General features: G+C 42.5%; 1 protein-coding gene across 2 annotated transcripts in view; it reads left to right on the forward strand.

Annotated features, from left to right (window-relative positions):
• UNK (unk zinc finger) overlaps nucleotides 1-21,103 on the forward strand; it is a 66,800-nt gene that overhangs the window by 41,217 nt on the left and 4,480 nt on the right. The window contains exons 8-16 of one of the 2 annotated variants that reach the window (XM_066615330.1): nucleotides 1,390-1,532; nucleotides 3,086-3,130; nucleotides 5,020-5,220; nucleotides 7,631-7,699; nucleotides 8,307-8,481; nucleotides 10,283-10,384; nucleotides 12,748-12,936; nucleotides 17,345-17,526; nucleotides 19,770-20,027. In XM_066615330.1, the coding sequence (XP_066471427.1) occupies nucleotides 1,390-1,532; nucleotides 3,086-3,130; nucleotides 5,020-5,220; nucleotides 7,631-7,699; nucleotides 8,307-8,481; nucleotides 10,283-10,384; nucleotides 12,748-12,936; nucleotides 17,345-17,526; nucleotides 19,770-20,027 (1,364 nt within the window). The remainder of the gene's footprint in view (nucleotides 1-1,389; nucleotides 1,533-3,085; nucleotides 3,131-5,019; nucleotides 5,221-7,630; nucleotides 7,700-8,306; nucleotides 8,482-10,282; nucleotides 10,385-12,747; nucleotides 12,937-17,344; nucleotides 17,527-19,769; nucleotides 20,028-21,103) is intronic. The other variant, XM_066615331.1, reaches the window with a different exon arrangement.

The raw sequence follows: 21,103 nt of genomic DNA on the forward strand, positions 1-21,103 counted from the left end.
TGGGGTAAGTTTGGAAGTGGACACATATGTGTCTGACAATTCTTCACAGGCCAGTACCAATGACTGTTTGATGCGACACCAGCACAGTATTAGTGGATAATGAGAACAGAGTCACAGATAACGAGAGGTAGGTGACAATTCTGCCCCTCGCAGATAAGCAAATTTGCAGATAGCAAAATCAAATATAAAGAGAACTGACTGTACCATTTTTAACGCACAGCCAGCCCAACCATATGAATTACTTCAATTGGTGACACTCCATCTTTCTGTTTCTGCAGCACCAACCACTCTCCAACTAAAGATGCCCTTTGCATTCATTAGGTCTCAGTTGTTTGAAAATTTCCCAGTCATCATGTAATATTGGCATTCTAAATGACACTCGATATACAGTTTCATCCCCAAAGGATTCCAGTTTGCTGCAGGCCAAAGCATATAACAGTAATTTTTTCCTATCCATATATCCAGGAATCGCTGTTTGGAGCTAGTGCTTTCTTTTTAAATAGTTCCATCAAGCATTAAGAAACCCTGGTTATGAATGTATAGTAATGACCGCCATTCTTTTAGAGTGTTACTAAAGGAAAAATCAAGAGGTGCTAATTAGATTCAAGTCGTTAACATAAGAATTGCTCACTATCTTGTGGTAGCTTCTTCTTACTCCTATATTGGGCTCAAAGGTAACTAAATGGAAGGTGTATTGCCAAATGCTGTCTGCTACAGATCTATCTATCAGTGTCGTGGGATCCATTTTCACATTTCTACCCATGCCACCACATCTTTAAAAGGATATAGTGGAAATGGAAAAGGTGCAGAAGAGAGGGGCACCTTCCTTATGAGGAAAGGCTACAGCATTTGGGGCTTTTCAGTCTAGAAAAGAGGGGCCTGAGGGGGAACATGATTGAGACATTCAAAATTATGCAGGGGATGGATAGAATGGATAGAGAGACGCTCTTTTCCCTCTCACATAACACCAGAACCAGGGGGCATCTACGAAAGTTGAGTGTTGGGACAGTTAGGACAGACAAAAGAAAATGTTTATTTACCCAGAGTGTGATTAGTCTGTGGAACTCCTTGCCACAGGAAGCAGTGATGGCATCTTGTCTAGATGCCTTTAAGAGGGGATTGGGCAAATTTCTGGAGGAAAAGTTCATCACGGGTTACAAGTAATGGTAGGTATGTGAAAGCTCCTGGTTTTAGAGCTCCTGCCTCTGCTTGCCCGATTCAGGGTAGGGCACCAGGACGCAGGTTGTGTCTGTTGTCTTGTGTGCTCCCCAAAGCATTTGGTGGGCCACTGTGAGATACAGGAAGCTGGACTAGATGGGCCTTTGGTCTGATGCAGTGGGTCTCTTCTTATGTTCTTACATACATCTTGTGTTTTTTGTTTTGTTACAGAACCTCCACTTAGTGAAGAGTTGCAGTCAACCTCAGCTGTTTCCAGCCCAACACAAGCAGGCCCTGTAATGTACATGCCCTCAGCAGCTGGTGATTCTGTTCCTGTCAGTCCTTCTAGCCCACAAGCCCCAGACCTTAGCAATGTACGTAGCTCTGTTGGAAAGTGGTTACCCCCAAGCATGGCAGATATGCACTGCAAACTTCTCAAATACGAGTGTCTTTTGGAAGAAAGAAGGCCAATACCCTTTTTGTTTGAATTAGAGGGGCTCTGTTTACTGAGCATTTTTCCATAAAGAGGGTGTTTTTTTCTTTTTTTTCTTTTTTTTCTTTTTTTTTTTTTTTTGCAAGGAAGGAAAAAACACACTTCCATCTGTGAGTGAGATTTTGACAGGACCTAATGGCTTGGGCTTAAATCAGACCTCTAATTTTCAAACTGAATTAGGCAAGCCAAGCAGCTTGAAATTGACTTGAAGTTGTTTCTGAGCTGCCATATGGAGAGGCCTAGAGCTTTTCTCGGAAAAAGTAATACTTCCTGCATAGAATCTCTCCAGTTTGGGAAGTGTTTTTCATTCATTTGAAAATAGCTATGTCTAGGACACTCTTTTGGGGCCTAAGAAAGGCTGGGTTTTTTCTCTTTAAAAAAAAGTGCCTTTAGAACAACAACAACAACAAAGGTGCAATCTCCTACTGTGGTGGTTATCCTGTTGATTTACTGGCATTACAGTCTGAAACACTGACTTGTTGATAATGACGACTCCTAACAAATTTTTGTGATTGCAGCCTTATTTTGTGATGTGCCATTATTTGTTAGTATACTATAATCTAGTGTAGCTGCACTTTTTTGCGTTGTGCTAGAGCAGTGATTTTCAGCCTTTTTCATCTTACGGCAAACTAACAAGGCCTAAAATCTTCAGGGCACACCATCAGTTTTTTGAAAATTGACAAGGCAAACCATGCTCCATGGGGGGGGGGCTACATCCTCAAATTACTCTTCTCTAGACTCCCATGGCACACCAGGAGACACAACAATGTGCCATGGCAGGTTCCTCCAAACCCTGGCAGGGGCCTGGATCCAGTGTTTGAGGAAAGCCTTCTGTTCCACCTCTGCGCAGTTCTTCATCTGCGTATATCTGGGCACCAAGATGCTCTGGGCAGTCATGTCTGCCCAAATGTCCAATTGCACAGCCTTCTGGGACACTGGGCAACAGACAGGATGCCCGGAGCATCCTGGTGCCCAGATCTACTCGGATGACGAGTTACTGGGAGGCAGAACAGTAAGCTGTGGTCCAAATGGGGACTGCACTTTGGTTACACACGGTCACGGGTTTGGCAACTGCTGCTAGAGATATACTGAAGTTAACCCTTGACAAGGTTATGAATATTTATCATGTCTTAACTAAAACCACTATTTACTTGCTTTTACCTTGTGGCAAGCTCCAACTCCTAATGTTTGATTTTTGGTACCATAGCTAGTGGGTAAATAATAATTTGTACATAAGCCCTTAGTTTCTCCACATCCATATGCTTTTATCATATTGAAGCATGCTTATCTGCTGTTTCACTGTGCTGTGTGTAGTCTGTGAGGAGACTGTATTTAATTATGATCATCATACATATTTAGCTTTCATCCATAACCTACTTCATGGAAATAACCTATTTCATATAGCTTGTTTTTGGTTCTGTCTTTGCATTGTAGGTATGGAATAAACCAGGAATGCCAACTAGTCCCACCTCCACAACAGTAAGTATCTTCTCTGACTGCAGGGAAGAGAGAGCACTGCACAGTCTCTGTGAAGCAAGTTAAAGATACCATTGTATGGTTCTCCTAGTGGCCACTCTTCATTCAGGCTTCCTTTGGGTCATATTTCATACTGTTGTCACAATAACCAGTGCTGTATGTCACCAATTTATACAAGTAGAAAATGTGGTGTATTGGGCACAGAATTTAATTTCCTGAGAAGCTTGACTTTCAGTTTTTAAGAAATCTGTTGCTCGTCTGATTGCAAATATACGCAGAACTTATTCAAAGCGCAGGTTTCCTGCTGTAGATGGGCGTTCTCTCATTTTCACATTTCCACAGTGCTGTGCAGGTAGCAACCTTGAATACCTCTGTGTGCCTGATGATTTCAGATAACCTGGAGGTTGTGGGGCACAGAAAACTCTCAGTTATCTCTTTCCTGGGATATGCTGTATAACCATTAAAACATTGTTTCTGCTAGTAGGCTAGATGAGGAGCCTGGTAGTCAAAATGGTCAGTTCCTGCGAAAATGATATGATCAAACCTGCACTATTAATGGTCCAAGTGAAGCAAATGTGACTATATATTGATCTTGATTCAAAAATTGGAATGTTGTCAAAGATTAAGATTGTTTAGGTCAAAGAGGCACGAAACACACAGTACAATAGGAGCTGTAGCTATCTAAGGGTATAGAGCACTGATTTGCAACCTGTGGTTCAGGGCCCATATGTGGTTTGCGAGACCTTGAAAAGTTGTCCACGAGGTCTCAGGGGAAAAAAAAAGCTTTTAATCACTTCCAGAATCTCGCAGAGCGAGCAGCCCCCCCATGGACCTCCAGAGAGGGCGGAGAATGCACCACTTGCAACTGGAAGCAAACTGCAAATCTTCTCTATAAAAAATAAATCTCTAATAAATCTTTTTTTTACAGGTGGCCCACATTATCCACAGGTTTGTTACCTGCAGATTTCTTCATTCGACGAAAACCAGAAGTTGTCTTTAAATGGGTCCAGACTTCATTCTGAAACCCGAAGAGGCTGTGGACAGATGCCCGCAGCCTCTGTAGGCTTCAGAAGAGCCTCCAGACTGACCAGAGCTCAGCTCTGGTCAGGTTTGGGTGGGGGGCCTGAAAACAACATGTTTCCAAAACCCACAGTTTTCCTTATCCATGGATGTTCTAGGATCAGAACCCCTGTGGATAATGAGGGCAACCTGTATTACAAATTTAAGTGTATCTTTTGTGTGCAGAGGTGGGGGGTTGCATGTGGTCCACAACAATTCCAATTTTTGCCTCAGTGATCCTCAGATTCCTAAAGATTGAGAACCACTGGTTTAGAGAATGGATATTGGGGAAGCATAGGAAACTTTTTGTTCTGTACCATGATTGTTCTAAGTCTTTCCCAGACTACCTGTGTTTCCTGAAGTTAACTTGTCCTGTGCTTTTGAATACATTTGAATACGTTTTATCCCAACCATGAGAAATATGAACATTTATTTAGAAACCAAACCATAGATTTTTGGGATTCTGAAGAAGCTACCAGATTTGGGGCTAAAAACCCTATTTGCCTAATTAAGGTGGCCATGCATATTTCCCGCTCGTATCTAGGGAGAGGGGAGAACTTTATTAGGTCTTGTGAACTTAGTGAGAACTATGTGGTGTTGAATCTCTGCTCAAGATATGACTATACTAAAACCCATAAATTCACCCATAAATTAGTTGTGTTGTAGGATCTCAGTTGACTTTATGTTGATAACAGCATATTCATCCTGCAGTGTGTTCATTTAAGGCAATCAGTAGTAATGCAGTCAGAATCCAAGAGTCTTAGGAATCAGGAAATGCAGGCTGTTTCGTCTTGCGGTGTGACCTGTGTTGCTTTTCCTCCTCCTCCTGTTAGATTCTCTGTAGGAATAGCAGTCTTGGAAGTCCATCTAATATATGTGGGTCCCCTCCTGGTGCCATTGGAAAACCTCATAGCTTAGAAAGCATTGGCTTTCCTACAGATTCAGTAACCACAGCCAGCAGCTACAAGAAAGCACCGGGGTTTGAGCGGGAAGATCTGGTTGGAGCAGAGTACCTAAAGAGTTTCAAATGCCAGGTAGGTAGAGATTACTGGAAGGGGGGAAAAACAGACTGCAGTCCTATGCACACTTTCCTAGAAGTAAACACCATTGAACATAGTGGGGCTTACTGCTGGGTAACTCTGCATAGGATTGCACTATTTCATATTGGTTTTGGAACCACTTGCCAATATAATTGACCACATTTTCATAATGCTGCCATGATTTTCACCATAATGTAGATAGTGGTGATCAACCCAAAACAGGAATGCCTGGTATTCCAATGTGTAATCAATAAAACCAAAGCAAGAATCAAAACCATCGCAAGAATCACAAAACCATTTCGCATCGCAAAACCAGACGTCTAGACATCTTCTGCGGGACTGTTCTAGAGATGCCTTTCTCTGGGCTAGTTAGGACTTTGCATGGAAATTTTTCAGAGAAATGGGCAATGGAGTGTTCTTAATAAAAGTATGCTATATTTTATAAAAGAAATAATAAAGAATATTGCAAGTTTTTATTGTTTTGCTGTTTTATCACAATATTTATATTTGTAGTCTAAAGGGTGAATCCTTAATGCAGGAAATAAGGATTCGTTGTCTGGTCCCCAACCATGTTGACAGAGTGCTTGGATTTAAGCTAGTTTAGTTCCCAAGGTGCCTTTAGGAATAAATACTCTAAAATGCAATAATTCTGTTTAATTGGTTGGGGATCAGGTGGTTTAAATTTTTTTCAAATACTTTGCTGCACATAGCTCATCATTCTTATTGGGCTGTAAGCTAATTTTAATTCTATTGACCACATGGAATGAGAGATCTTAAGGTCCAAATTTTTTGGTTTAGATGGGTTGTGGATAAGGAGTTAGAGCCCAATCCTGAGCTCCTCAGTGTTGGCAATATGAGCCAGTTCTGGGTGTCATAAGGCCCTATTCCTCTAAATCCAGTGCTCCATGTCTGGCTGAAAAGCCTAACATGAAGCTGCACTGGCAAAATAACCAGTGCAGACTGGAGGAGACCCATTGCAGGGCCTTTGCCCTTACCTGGGGGAAGGGGATGAATGCCCCTTTCCCCCAGGAGATTCCAGCTGCTGCTGCAGCGCCCATAGGATGCAGCAGTAGCCATTTTGGTGCCACTGCTCCTCAGTGCACTTGGTAGCTTAGGATTAGGTTGACAGTTCTTAATGTTAAGAAGGGCTTATGGTGTAATTGTAAGCATGTTTTCTTAGAAATAAGTTTCATTGAATCACTGGGACTTGGGCACCAGTACCTTAACATAGGCTTGTGGCAACTGTTTCCATACAGCGAGCCATGTCTATAGCAGTTTATCATAGGAATTGAGACACATCTTTGTGCTTCCACAGACCTTTGACTTTAGGACTTTAGGTCTTTCATTGGCACAACGGACATTTTCCAGTTCTTGTGGTGGAGATTGTTTTAGGTACATTGGCTGTTCCATGTAAATGAGTATATGGCTAAGATGCCAGTTAATTAATTCCAGCCTTAATGGCTGCAGAACTCAGAAATGGATTTCTGTGTGGAATTGGAATCCTGTAGCACTGGCTCAACTAAGGTGCTTCAGTTGTCATTTGGCTCTTTGAGTAAGGTTTGTAGGGATATAACATTTATGAAATGTTGAGTGTAGTGGAGAAAAAAAAATTTTTTTTTCTGAAAAAATAAAAAGGCGTGCAAAATTTTACTTGACAGTCAGTACCAAAATGGTGTTGGGAGCTCAAAAATGATACCTAAATTGATCTGCCTAGGTGCATTAGGAATGAAAAATGCATTTCCATAGAGAACCCAATGGAAACTTAATTTAGGAGTATTTATCAAACCATTTCTTTTCTCCTCAACATTTCCAAAAAATGTCTCATTTTTTCTTGTGGGTTGAAAAGGCATTCTTCTAACCCGCTTTGTTGATAATTTTGCTGCAGAGTTAGTAAACAAATACACACATAAATACTCTGCACAACAATTTTGTGCAATATTACAGTGTAATCTATTAATGTTTACTAGGAAGTAAGGGCCCAATCTTATCCAGTTTTCCAGGGCTGGTGCAGCCATGCCAATGGGGTGTACACTGCATCTTTGGTGGGGAGTCAGTCACAGAGGCTTCCTCAACAGGCTGTATTGTGTCTGTACCAGTGCTAGAAAGTTGGATAGGATTGGGCCTTAAGTCTCACTGATTTGAATGGGATTTGCTCCCAAGTGAAAACAAATAGGATTAAAAACCACTTTGGTCCTCTGGACTACGTGTGCTACGATGCACACCTCCTCTCCCTCCCACTCTTTTTTGTTCAGCCCTTTCTGCTTTCTTTATGGGCTCTGATATGACTGGGGGCAGCCAAATAGATTTTGCAAGAATCTTATGGCCTTGTCAAAGGATAGCAGTCAGCCATATCAAATTTATGTGCTCTCTCCACTTGTTTTCGTCTCTGTCCTCTTTACTTCAGCAGGCGAAGATAAAATCTCATTCCATGGAGCACAGAACCCAGGAACAGCCTCTGCTACAGCCCAAACAGGTAGGTTACTCCAAAAGGGCATATTGCTTGGTTTTCACACCACTCTGGGTGCCAGCTACATCTACAGAATAAAAGTTAGCTGTAGTTTCAGTGACTGACAGAACTCTCCTAGACATGTAGTTCAAGAACGTGAACTCTTAACCAGTGTATATTTAAGCTTGTACAAAGAATTGATCCTGCGTATGCAGCCAGATTTCGAATCATAAATCTGCAGAGATCGTTAGGGAAAGAATTTGGTGCCAGCTCACAGAAGCTCTTCATTTAGGCTAAGCAGTTTTGTGTGACAGAACTGGACATGACCTGGTAGATCATGAGTTATTGAGCTGATGATCTTATGATATTGCTGCTAACTTACATTGTTCTAAAGATTGTCAGATGTGTATAAGAGCAAAAGAATACTGGTAGAAATAAATAGAATGTTATCATTCCATATCTCTTGTGAGAACATACCTTTCTTACCAATGTTCTGCCCACTTTTTATTGATTGTTGTTAGATGCTTGTTCACTGGGTTTCTCAATTGCATGTTTTCAGAATGAACTATCCAGTGTTCTATTTAGTATTTCTTTATAGAATTTATCAGTGTTACAATGTTACTTCCTTTTTCAGGATATATTGGGAATTCTTCCTGTTAGCAGCCCACTGACATCTAGCATCTCCTCTAGTATCACCTCTAGTTTGGCAGCAACACCTCCAAGCCCAGCAGGCACCAGCAGTGTCCCAGGCATGAATGCAAATGCCCTTCCATTCTACCCAACCAGTGACACAGTGGAATCTGTGATAGGTAATAATGCGTATGCACGTTTGCTCATGGGGTGCCTCCAAAAGGGAACATCTAAGTTTAGGAATGCATGTTTTGGACCTAGATATCATGGGGAATTCCTGCAGGATCCATGCTTTCCTTCTGGTTTTAGACAGATCTTTGAGATGGCTAATATTCTTGAAATATAAGCACCTTCATGCATCATAGTTTTTTAACTCTGGAACAGCCAAACACAGGAGCTCCCTTAGCTAATTTCATGACATGTGAATTATATAAAAGTGGCAAGATGGTGAGTAGGAGATTGATTTCTGCTCACACAAAAATTCATAGCAAACTTAATGACTTGCCTGCTGACCTTCAACTTACTTTCTGCTTGCTGAATTCACAGATCATAAAATTGGCCCAAGATGCCACTGCAGTGGCAAAATTTTGGCTTTTGACAGGTATAATCTGTGTCTGAGCAAATGTTTTCATAGCTATTATAAGGATGAAACTCTCCTATCTGTACATATCAGGAACTGGTCTTTACTCAGTTTGTGACCTTATTTGTGTTTCTTGTCAAGGGGATGGTATGTTACTCTTTGTGACTCTCCTCCAACCATTTTCTAGACTTCTCAAGGAGAGTAAGATCTTGTTAGACGGTTCTCCCATTTTGTTTTCTCCCTAGCACAATTTTATATTTTGATCTGTTTTAAAATAAGAAAGATATGTCCCTGCTTGATGCCTTTTGCTTTCCATGCATTATTATTGTTAACTTGATTTTTTGTCACAGGCCTGGAATGGTACAAGCAAAAGAAAAAATCCCTGCCCCTTTAAAAAAGCAAAAACAAAAGCATAGAGGGAAAAATGGGAAGGATTATTAGCCCCAGAACAGGGTGCTTGGTTCACTTTCTAATAAATCTCATCAGGGAATTTCTGAGACCGGCAATCTTTTAAGTATCCGGCACAGGCTCAAAATGCTATCTTTTAGGGAAAACGCTCAAGGACATAGAGCATCCCTTTTCAGTATATAAAATAGTTTGTGTTCTATCTTACAGTCTCACAACTGAAATAATAAATATCAAGACTAATGCAAGCAATACTTTGTCAGTCAATGCTAAGAGGGCACATTTACTAGACATAGCAAATTGACCAAGAATAGCACTTGGGGAGATCCTGTGCAGGCTTGCTCCATCTCATCCCCAACTGGCAATGTCCATGCTATTGCTGACCTAGTGTGGGCCTTTGCTGGCTATAGCCTGCTTGCTAGGGTAATGCTAATCCATTCTCCCCGCCTCTTGCCTGATTGCCACACAATCCCTCCCTTCCCACTCGTACCTGCACCTCATTCTTACTGCCCATCTCCTCTGTCACTGAATTGCAGCCCAAATCACTACTTCATTGTGGAATTCCTTAAAGTGGGAAAATTGCTGTGGGAATGCACCACAGACACCCAAGTTGCCAAGTACTGGATTAAGCAACTGCCTGCATCACTCATTGTTGAACCCATCTCTGGATGCGCTTTTATTCAGGATCAGAATAAATGGCAGGTATTGCAGGGTGATCTGTTTTGCATTTTTGCTATTTCTTGTTGTGCATCTATGGGAAGAACCTGAGTCTGTGAAAGGCATTTAGAGTTCAAATCAGGCAATAGAAAGCAGTATGAAAAGCTGCCTCATTTAGGCATTCTTGACTGACAGCAACATTGTGCAGTGGGGAGTAGGGCCCTGTAGATTCTCCTGTCCAGAGCAGTGGCATCTCTGCATGTAGGCTCTTTGGGCTTCCCTATACCTTGAAGTTGTTGGTCCTTTTGTAACATATAATTGGTGCCTCTGTCTGGCAGAGTCTGCCTTGGATGACCTGGACCTGAACGAATTCGGAGTGGCTGCCCTGGAGAAGACATTTGACAGCAGCTCGGTGCCCCACACGAGTGGCATCATGATAGGTACATGAAAGCAGCAGAGCTTTCTTTGATCTTCTGCCAAGCAGGGTTTGCCCCATCAGCTGGCTGAAGCAGCCTAACATGCTCTCAAAACCAGCTCTAACATCACTGGTTGGTTGGCAGCCAATGAGAGACCTTTGAGTAAAAGGGTCCTCATTGGCTAGCAGATCAGAAATTTCTTCCACTGGTTTCAGGCGTCCCAATTATGTTTATGAAATAGACATGGCTTATTTTGCTTTTATAGTATCTTAGCAGTGACTCACTAAACATGTTCACAAAATTGACGTGAATGCTGCATTTCATGAAGAACAAAATATCATTCTAAAATAACGGGAGACAAATTGAACTTGTATCATTGTTCTGCTGTCATAGGACCATGGCAAGGCATTATAGCCACACATGGACAAAATATCACATACGTAGCTCTTCATCTTGTGTGTGGTCATTTCAAATCAGTGTCCTTTTTTTTTCCTGTCTCTGGTTGTTTAGGTGAAAATAGTCCTTACAAACCTGGTGCCCCTATTGTGAGAATCCCTTTATTCATTGACACAAGCATTTGTGAACTGAAGCTGTATGCAAGTTGGTGGGTGCATGGCTCACTCCTGCTTCTACTCAGTGTTGTTTGAACTGTTGGCCTCTTAAGCGCATGTCCATCAGCTTAAACTCAATCCTCCTTGATATCAGGTGTTGCAGACCGTTGCAGAATGCTTTGCAATGATTTTCTGTCAACACACAGTTTCATTTCACTATATCCTGCCCTTGGTATTTGTTTCAGATCTGAGCAGTTGCACAAATCAAAGAGCTTCCTGCCCCTCCCCCCACGATCAAGTCTGCATTTGCTAAAACTGGTTCTTTTTTAAAGAGGTGGGATGCTGCATGAGAGAGCCCTGCACTATCTGTGCTGATTGTGCTGGCTACAAACAATTTGGAAATGGCTGTTTCAGTGGACCTCACAAATTAGGTGCAAATCAGAATGTGACCACATTTATGCTGTTTGTGAGTGTATTCACAGGCTTAGCTCTCTGAAGCCAGCTGCCTTTTTTGAAGGGATTATAAATGCTATGCTCCTCAGATGATTGGTAAACTGATCTAGGGCTCCAGTTTTCTTGGCATTGCAGACTCGCTCCTCCTTCCTCACCCTGTTTTCTTGACACAGAGAAAGAGGAAGCATGGCAGGGATAAGTAGCATGACACTTGGGTTGCTTCTGCCCACAGTCTTAACTCTTACGGGCTGGAAAGAGATCAGGTAGTTGTGTGGTATGTAGGAGTCCCTCCCCTGGCCATGTTAGATCCATTCTGGTTTCTGAACCTTCAATACGGAGTGCTATGCACCTTCAGACTTCCTAAGTATAAGGGGTAAAAAATAGATTAAAAATAAATAAATCTGAGATTCTAGTGGTCCTGACAAAGCCAACAATTTCTGTTCTTGGTTCTGCTACTGTGCCATGTAGTTTTTTAGACTCCTCTGTTGTTTAGATGGGGAGGTGATTTTCTCTGTTCTTTTCTGTGGATCTAGCATAAATAATTATGATTAGTAATCTGATCTGCTAGAACATCTTCTTCCTTATGAAGAAGGTATGCTTACAGGTTGAATTGTTCATTATTTGACCCATTAAATTCTCAGCTTCTTCCTTGACACAAGGTCTTTGAGTTTGATGAAGAAGCAACAAATGGGAAAGTTTAACAAGTGATATTACAAAAAGATTTTTATCCTTAATATAATGGGGAAGGATTTGAACTCATTAGATGTGTGGCAAAGAGAGCCATTTTCAATTAGCGTGACAGTCCTTGGGAATGTGGTTGGTTAATTCAAATTATCTGATGGCGACATGTTTGTTACCTGTTCCTATGAACAGAATCTTAAAGATGCCCTTTATCTCTAGTCACTAACTGCTGTTTATGCCACAGGGAAATGTAGCATCTGGGATATCCTCTTGCACTTGTAATATTGGGGATAGCACAAAGGCAATTTCATGTAAATGTACATAGTGTGGTTAGTGTGTGATCATTGTGGAAATACAAGAAATGGGAAAGAAAAGCCACCTAAACGTGTCTTGTGACAGTCCCTTAGATTCTAAAAAGCCTCTTATAAATCTGAACACCATTGACTCTTTCCGCAAAGCTCTGTTTTGCACAGCTGACATCTAAGAATGTCTTATTTTCTACCTTCCTTGGCCAGAGGAACAGTTTCCATAATACTTCTGATGGTAAAGAGGGGTGTAAAGTAGAGGAAGACCCTGGACTCCCCATCCTTTGCTGGTGCAGAGAGAGTGAAGCAAACGCCTGCTGTTCAATTCCTGTGCTGGGCTTCCACTCATAACTCATGGCTTCTACATTCCCATCCTTTCTGTGTGTTCTTTGTCCAGGTGGGAGTTTGCTGCAAAGTTCTGCTCCTGTAAATATCCCTGGGTCCCTTGGAAGTTCTGCCTCCTTTCACTCTGCCTCTCCTTCTCCACCGGTCAGCTTATCATCGCATTTCCTCCATCAGCCCCAGGGACACTTAAGCCAATCAGAAAACACATTCCTGGGGACATCAGCTTCTCATGGATCATTAGGTAAATGCCCAGTGTGTATGTGAGAGCATGCATGTGAACATGTACATACTTGTCTATACCATGTAAGTATTTTCCTTTTATCTTAGCTTTCATTTGAATGTTCACATTCTGTGTTGCCACGTATCTTGTGACCATAGAATGAGGAAGGATAAGTCGGCCTAAAATGATTCCAGAAGGATTTATCCCACACAACAAGACAGGTTCATGACCTGATATGCCCATATAACAAAGAGCAAATGTGACAAAATATATTTGGATAAGTTGAGCAGGCTGTATCTTAGAAGGCAGGCACCCTCCTCCCACCTATCCTAATCAGATCTAGCAGATGAATACGTTTTTCCAACTCCTAGTGCTACATTGAATGAAATTCAAAATGTGCAAGGAAGGCTCATGAATTAAACACCCTGAATGAAAAGTTTTCGTAGCTAGAACAAAGAAAGCAACCTGAAGAGAATCATCAGCTCAGGAGAGTAGTGACAGTCCTTAAGATATCAGTAACCATAGGTCCCTCACATATAAAAAAATATATAGCAACTATATAATCCTGATAGCTGACAGCTTCTGATACAAACATATAAAGTTGCTTTAAGCTTTGATCAATTTAGGTCAGTGTTATCTATGCTTAACTAGCAATGGTCTTTCTCTGCCCTATGTGGAGATGCCAAGGGTTGAATGAGGGAGCTTCTGCATGCCAAGTATTTGCTCTGCCAATGTCTGTCAATAATGGACCGTGAAAATCTTATGTTCCAAGTACAGTTAATGTATCTTCAAGGAGATCAAAGTGGAATGATACTCCTTTAGGTCTTGAATTCCACAGTTTTACAAGAGCTACTTGTCCTTCACCATTATGCCACAACTCCCTTCTAGAATGAACAACAACCGGCAGCCCAATCCTGAGCTGCCCAGTGCATGGGGCCGCAGCTGGGCCAAAAATGGCTGCTGCTGCTTCCTGCATTCTCAGCGGACAGTGCTGGTGGCTCCTTGGGAGAAGGGGACTTTTGTCCCCTTACCTCGACTAAGGCAAGTGGGCCTGCACTAGGGCTACTTGATTCTGCACTGGGGCTACTCTAAGGCAAGTAGGCCTGCAGGGAGCTGGACACGGAGGCTCAGGAGCCGTTGGAGTGAAGCTCCACCAGTCTCGCCTCCCTCCTACCTTGCTCCCTCCCCTCGGCCTGCCCTCTCCCCACTCTCCCACCACCTCCCCCTGCCCTGGAACACCTCCCCCCCCATGCCCCCACTTACCTCTTTACTGACTGTTGTTCCGTGCAACTGCAGAGCAGCAGAGCACCGGTGTTCCACCAGCGCTAGCACAGCAGTGGCCAGCGCTGAGCTAGCACCAGCGCTCCACTGGCACTGAGGGCCGCAAACATGCCTTATGGCACATGTGCTACAGTGCACACTGCATAGGATTGGGCCCAAAGTCTTCCATGTCAGAGACCATGATGTCCAAGCAGACTTAGTGCTGGCACCTTCATTTTCAAAGTCAACTGCTGGGCCATTTGCAAAGCATTCTAACTGTGATGTAATCTTAAAACCGTATCAGGCCTAGTTTAGAATAGTTAGATCAATAATGGCATCTCTGTAGTAAGGAGTGAAAATAAGTCTCCACATGTTCAGAAACACCCCTTTTTTGTTATTTCTTGACATGTTTCTGGGCTAATCCCTGGCTTTTAAGTGAAGGTTCCAAGGCTTAACATTGATTCCAATTAACTGAAACTTGATCATACCAATGCATTTTAACATCCTGAGAAATACTTATAGTAGTTAACAGAAGAACCTCTTAATACCTCTTATCTAACTTTTAATGTCCTCAGCACTGTACAGCATATAAGAGTTGCCTTACCCCTACTATAAAGTGTTCTAATCTAGGTAAGACGCATGAGAGAAATGAAAGAGAGAAGATGGTAAATGACAAAGAAATAGGGAGGATGATGTGAAAAGACTAAAATCTAGATCCTTTTTTCAATTTTAAAGTGTTTTCATGTGCTTAATCACATCTGTCTGTCATATTTGTATAATCACCTGCTTTTGTACAAAAGACATCCATGGTCCTTGCACTGGAAGCCCGTTCAGACTTTTAAGTACTCTGAAGGAACAGTTCGCACACAGTGTGCTAAAGATGCTGTACCATTGTTTATGGAGTAGGTGCATGCATCCCCCTGACCTTGCAGATGGGGTAATTTGTGATCCACGTGGTACATTTATACACTTTTTGTGCATGTGTACATTCAGGGCAGACAATGTATCCCCCTCAAAAAATGGGGAAGGAGGGGTTAAATTTGCACAATATATGTGCATTGTGCTTGCCATTACCTCTTGTGTGCAGGATATCCAGATAATAAGTGAGCATGTTGCCCTTTGAACAAGCATCTGCACTATGCTTTGAACAAGCATCTGCACTATAAGAAGCATCTGCACTATTGACTCTCAGTTGGCTAGTAATTAGTGGGAGAATATTTTCTGTGAGCAGTTTTGATATATACTTTGTATTCCTTCAAAAACACGCATGTTTGATAGCTTACGTATTTACTTACTGCCAGTAACATGATAGTATAAATCAGTAACATGATAGTATAAATCAAGGGCATTTAAAGAAGTTGTTTAAATATTTATACGTGATATAGAATGATATAGTTTGAATTTTTTTTTTCTACCTTTGTGTTTGCCCTTGAACTGATACTGTGCCCAAATTCTATGGCAAGGCCTACAGTTAGCATCAGGATGAAGTCACACTAGCCATGCTGCATTGTTGTGGTAATGGTGCCTTTCTCTGACAGCTGAAACCACTCTGTTTAAGCCATTTTTGCCCAATATGTCATAACAACCCTCAGGGCGCAGTGCTTTCTGTTCTGTGCCACAGCCACTTTACTTCATGCCCAATCATATATCCCACAGCCTCATGCAGCGTAACTGCTACCCCCAAGAAATTGGGGTGCAGAGTTGTCTGGGGCAACAGGCATCGGTAGCCTGGCGTGAGGCTGTGGGATTTATCAGGCACAAAGAAAAGCAGCTGTGGTACAGAACAGAAAGTACTCTCCAAGGCAGCTTTTTGAGATGCCAAATCCAGCCTGCGGAATGCAGTTTGAAGGCCCCTGATTTACAGCAATCCTGCAAATATAAATTGTTAAATAAATATATGTAGGCCTTCTAGTGGCTACATCTTATCTTACCTGAACTTTTTTTTTGTAGGAATAGAAGAATTCCATGCTGCTCTGTGGACTTGATGGATTTCCCTTGTTTTCGGAAACCAAAAAGTCTATTTACAGCATGCTGTTTTTGGTGTCCTCTCTAGAAGGTAGTAGCACCATCAAGACTGAAGTGTTCAGTTTATTTCCACCAGGTTTTGGATAATGAAATGCTATGGCAAGGCAAACTGGATTCTCAGGGTTGTTCAGTGTGTTGCACACCAGCAATCCTGGTTTTTGCCACCAGTGAACACTCAACAAGGAGCCTTGGCCAGTTTCTGCTCTCTTGCAAGTGTACTTGTATAATTCATGCATTGGCATAGATGTACACTGAAAACAGACTATGTGAAGTAGCCCAGGTTTTCTCACTGTTAAGATTCTCTACCAAAATTGAAGAATTGGCCTCTGGTTAGATTGCTCTGATGTGAGCTGAACTGGTTTCTCAAATGAACTTCTGAGTTAATTTAGCAGATAGTCAGCTAGGGTCACTATAAAACATATTTAAGCCTAGTTTTGACCTGAGCAATTTCATGAGGTTAAAAATTGAATTCAGGTTAATATGTTGTTATAGTAATATATTATTATGTAAAATATTCCAATAATTATGGATGGGGTAAGGTGGATATGGTCTCTTGTTTAGTACTGGTTTGAGTAAACATGAAGGGCTTGTGAATGATTGTGAATTATGAAAAGACAACCATAAGTGTCTCTTCTGAGGTAAATTTATGAAATGTTTGGGGCAACACAAGGCCTAATTAGACTAACAAACCAATGAATGAGACTTTTCTCAAAAAAGTATCAACACAAGGCTTGCTGTATAATCAGGCCCATTCCTCTATTGACGATGTCTGCTTTAAATGCACTGTGATGTATGTCTAACATGATGGAATCTGCACTGTGTAGCTCCCCTGCCCTCTAGCCATTGCGCTGTAGCTCTTGAGGTGCAGTACAGAATGGCAGGAGCAGTGGAGACACCATATGTGATGGCTTGTTTAAAAAGGAAGAATTTATCACTCTACTTTTCCTCCAGCCAGAGTGAGATAAGACAATGCAGACATGTCCACAACCCTTTCCAGAATCCCCAAATCAACCGTTGTCCCATGAAAGACTGAATCATTATATTCCCTTTTTGTGAATGGTGTTGGGCCTAATATTTGTTAGGAAAAGGCTAAACCAGAAATATACTTGGCATAATATTTTTCTTCTGTCTCTGTATGAAACAGGTTTAAATGGGATGAACAGCAGTATATGGGAGCACTTTGCTTCTGGAAGTTTTTCACCTAGTACTTCGCCTGCATTTCTGTCGGGTCCAGGTGCTGCAGAGTTGGCCAGACTTCGGCAGGAATTAGATGAAGCTAACAGTACGATAAAACAGTGGGAAGAATCTTGGAAGCAAGCCAAACAGGTAGAGTGAAGTGGGAAGGGGGTGGGGCTAGCATAAGTCAGAGAAGCATCTGTCTAATTGTTCAGTTAGTACAGGTTGAGCCTCATTATTCGCGTGGGTTCCGATCCAAGCACTGACGTGGATGGCAAAAAACGTGCACTGTAGCAAATCAATTTAAAAAACAAAGTTTCTTTGCTCCAGTGATTTAAAAACAGTCTTGCTGACCTTTGTGATGTAAGATAAGAGTCATTAAGAAGATAATCCATCAATCAGTCGTCCTCCAAGCGCTTCACTCAGCCCCTCCCTTCACCAATCCACAGTGATCACCTTTCTTTCATGTGCTCAGGGGGAAGGGAGGGGTCCACTGGAGAGAGAAGGATTGATGGATTGTCAGCCAGCTGCCCTCTCTGTCTCATGTTAAAGGACTGTTCAGTTTTTTAAACTGATTTTAAAGGGATTCATTTTCCCCTTCTCCAGGGATCAGCACATTCCTTCTCATTTACAGGGGCCATTCGTGTTGAGTCAAATCCGTATATTAAAAATCCATGTATAAATAGGGTGGACCTGTAGTTTGCAGTTCAAGAGAGTTCAACACAGATTTGCAGTTGGTGTGCGGTGGTGTGGTAATGTGATCCCCTTACAGTCATGATTTTTTCTGGCTCTATGCAAGACTCATTTACTAACGGATAACTAAACAGATTTATGATACAGTTGTGCTGAGGATTAATTTTCAGATTGTGAGGAGGTTTGAAAATAGTAAAATCTCTTCTGCATCCCTTTAAAAATAATTTTAAAAAAATATTTGGATTCATCTTTCTCATTGTTTGATACTCTTTCTGTATGCTTTTCAAATTGACATGTACCTCAGCCTTTGCAGTTATTCTTCCTGTGACCCTGAAGATGAGCAGAGTTGTTTGATGTAATAGGTCCCTCTCTCCTGAATTCAACTTGCTTCTACATTTTAAATAAATTGAGTACAGGTGTGTGCCAATTTGCAACATTCTGGATTCCTCTGGGATCGCATAACCGATGATCACGTGTGGTCACGTGGTTGTCGGGGGCACACACCCCAACCCTCTGAAAGCAAGGGGAACTCCCCTCCCCTTGGTTGTCTGAGCCTCCCGGAGGCAGCACACATTCATGCATTGCCACTGCAAGGCTCAGACAGAGAGAAATCACATCTCGTTCAGTTTCCGGTTTCCTCCATCAAACCAGAAGTTGCGCGAGAGACACGATTTCCCTCAGTCTGAGCTCGCAAGGCAGCAAGTGGACACATACTCTGGGAAGCTCAGATGACCCTCTGGAGGGGAGCGGAGCATCCCCTTCCCTGCAGAGGGACCGGATTGTGTCAAGCACTGCTTGACAACAGGAATCACAGTCCCAATCCCTGTTTTTAACTGGCTCACATCTGTATATGATCCCTCTGGGGAAGTGGGTCTCTCCCCACCCTGTTACATTGGCTAATAGTCTGGGGGGTATACGTGGGTGGCCTTCTGCTCTTGGCATTCTACAAGCTCCTGTTCGCTTTGTGTGGCACTATGTCCTTGATATAGGTGCTCTGTAGAGGAGTTAGTGTAAATATTGATGCCTGGAACAGATTATCTTAGGCTGCAATCCTATTGACACTTCCCCAGGAGTAAACCTCACAGAACACAGTGGGACTTACTTCTGAGTAAACATGCATAGGGTTGCACTGTTAGTGTCAATTGATTCACATGCTTATAAGTGAAATGTGTAGGGAGAAATACCTTACTAGCATAAAAGGGCTGTTCATGAAACACTTCAATTCCACCTCTTCCACCAGAAGAGAGCAGGAGCAGATAGCAACTGCAAAGGTGGAGATGCCTACCTGCCCAATTCCGAGACCAATTTACTAAAAATAATCCACATGACAGTATTCCTAGGAGGAGAATTGCTCTAAAATCCAAGGTGTGCTCACATGTGCTTGCCTGGAAATTGTGGCATGAATTATCCCTTAGTGACAGAAATGTCATGCGTGAGTATGCCCTGAATCCCATTTTAAAAATCTGATTCCAAGAATCTGTGGAGATAAGAAAGCTGATCCATATAAAAGACCTTTAATATAATGCTTCAGAAAGGATTCAAAATATGGAGTGTGGCCAGGAGGTGAAGAATTCCTACCACATGAGGACCCCCCCCCCCAAAAAAAAAACACAAACAAACAAGAAATAGCTCATCTCAGATGATCTGGAAGAAACAAACTTAAGAGTTTATTCTAATTTTCTTGTCTTTGGAATATGCAGGCCTGTGATGCTTGGAAAAAAGAAGCTGAGGAGGCGAATGATCGTGCCAACACAGCAACCATGGAATGTGAGCTCGCCCGGGAGCAGAGAGAGACCTTGGAACTGCAAGTGAAGAAACTCCAAGAAGAATTGGAGAGGATTCACACTGGCCAGGACCCTCAATTCCTGTGCTCACTCTCTGATCTAGAGACCCTTTCCCTTTCTACGCTTTATACCTTCCAAAAACAGTTGCATGCCAACCTGGAAAGAGTTGATAAGGTGGGTTGGAATGTGAAACCTTATTAACTATCCACAGTGAGCTTATATTAGGCCACTTTTTATATTCTAAGTCAGGGGTCTCTAAACATTTAGGCCAGAGGGCCACATCAGATAGCTGGCATGATGCTGAGGGATGGAAAAATAAATAAATTTTAAATATAAAAAATAAATACATTAGAAAGCCTAAGACCTACAGGCAGCTTGAAAACATCACTTCTGGTTTTTCAGGAAAAACCAGGCATGGCCTCCCATCACACATGGTGTCTCCACTGCTCCTGCCATTCTGTACTGCACCTCAAGAGCTACAGCGCAATGGCGAGAGGGCAGGGGAGCTACACAGTGCAGATTCCATCATCGTGAACACCCTCCAGATGCAATTGGAGCACAGCTCTGGTCACATTTAGTTGAGTGGGCCAAAGGCTTGCAGAGGACCAGAGGCTTGCCACAGGCCAGATAGAGGCATGTTGTGGGCTGCATCTGACCCTTGGGCCAGGGTTTGGAGACCCCTGTTATAAGTAACAGACACCACCGTAAAACTGAATTTGTTGACTCTTGTAGATAAAATGCCCACCGTGAAATGTTCCATTCTATCTCTGGATGGACGACAGAGAGAGAGCCAGACTGCTCTTCCTCTCAGGCAGCAGGCAAGGCTTATGCCATAACAATAGGAAAACAAATAACTCTCCAGATCCAGAATAAGACTGCTATGTAATGGCTGAGACCTGTAAAGTGCTCCCCCCTGTAAAGTGTACATTCCCCTTTGCTGCTTTAGGACTGTTGGGGGAGGGCCCTGGGCAGCAGGAATTTCTGCTCAGCAGCAACTGTGTCCTGAGCTTTGGGGACATGATTGAAGCCCAGTGATTTTTACTACTGGTTCTGTAGTACCACTGGACAAGAAGAGTCTCTGCCAAGGAAGTGGCTAAATATTGAGCTCTTTCGACAAAACTGCTTCTTGGAACCCTTTGCCTGCTGGCTGTACAGAGCCACTGGGAAAGAGTGGATGAGAAGCAGAGGAGGGAGGTGAGTGGGGAGGGCTTAAGGACAAATGTGAGTGGCAAGCAGGGACAGGCACAGGA

Source organism: Tiliqua scincoides, chromosome 2 (assembly GCF_035046505.1).
Source record: "Tiliqua scincoides isolate rTilSci1 chromosome 2, rTilSci1.hap2, whole genome shotgun sequence".
NCBI lineage: Eukaryota > Metazoa > Chordata > Lepidosauria > Squamata > Scincidae > Tiliqua > Tiliqua scincoides.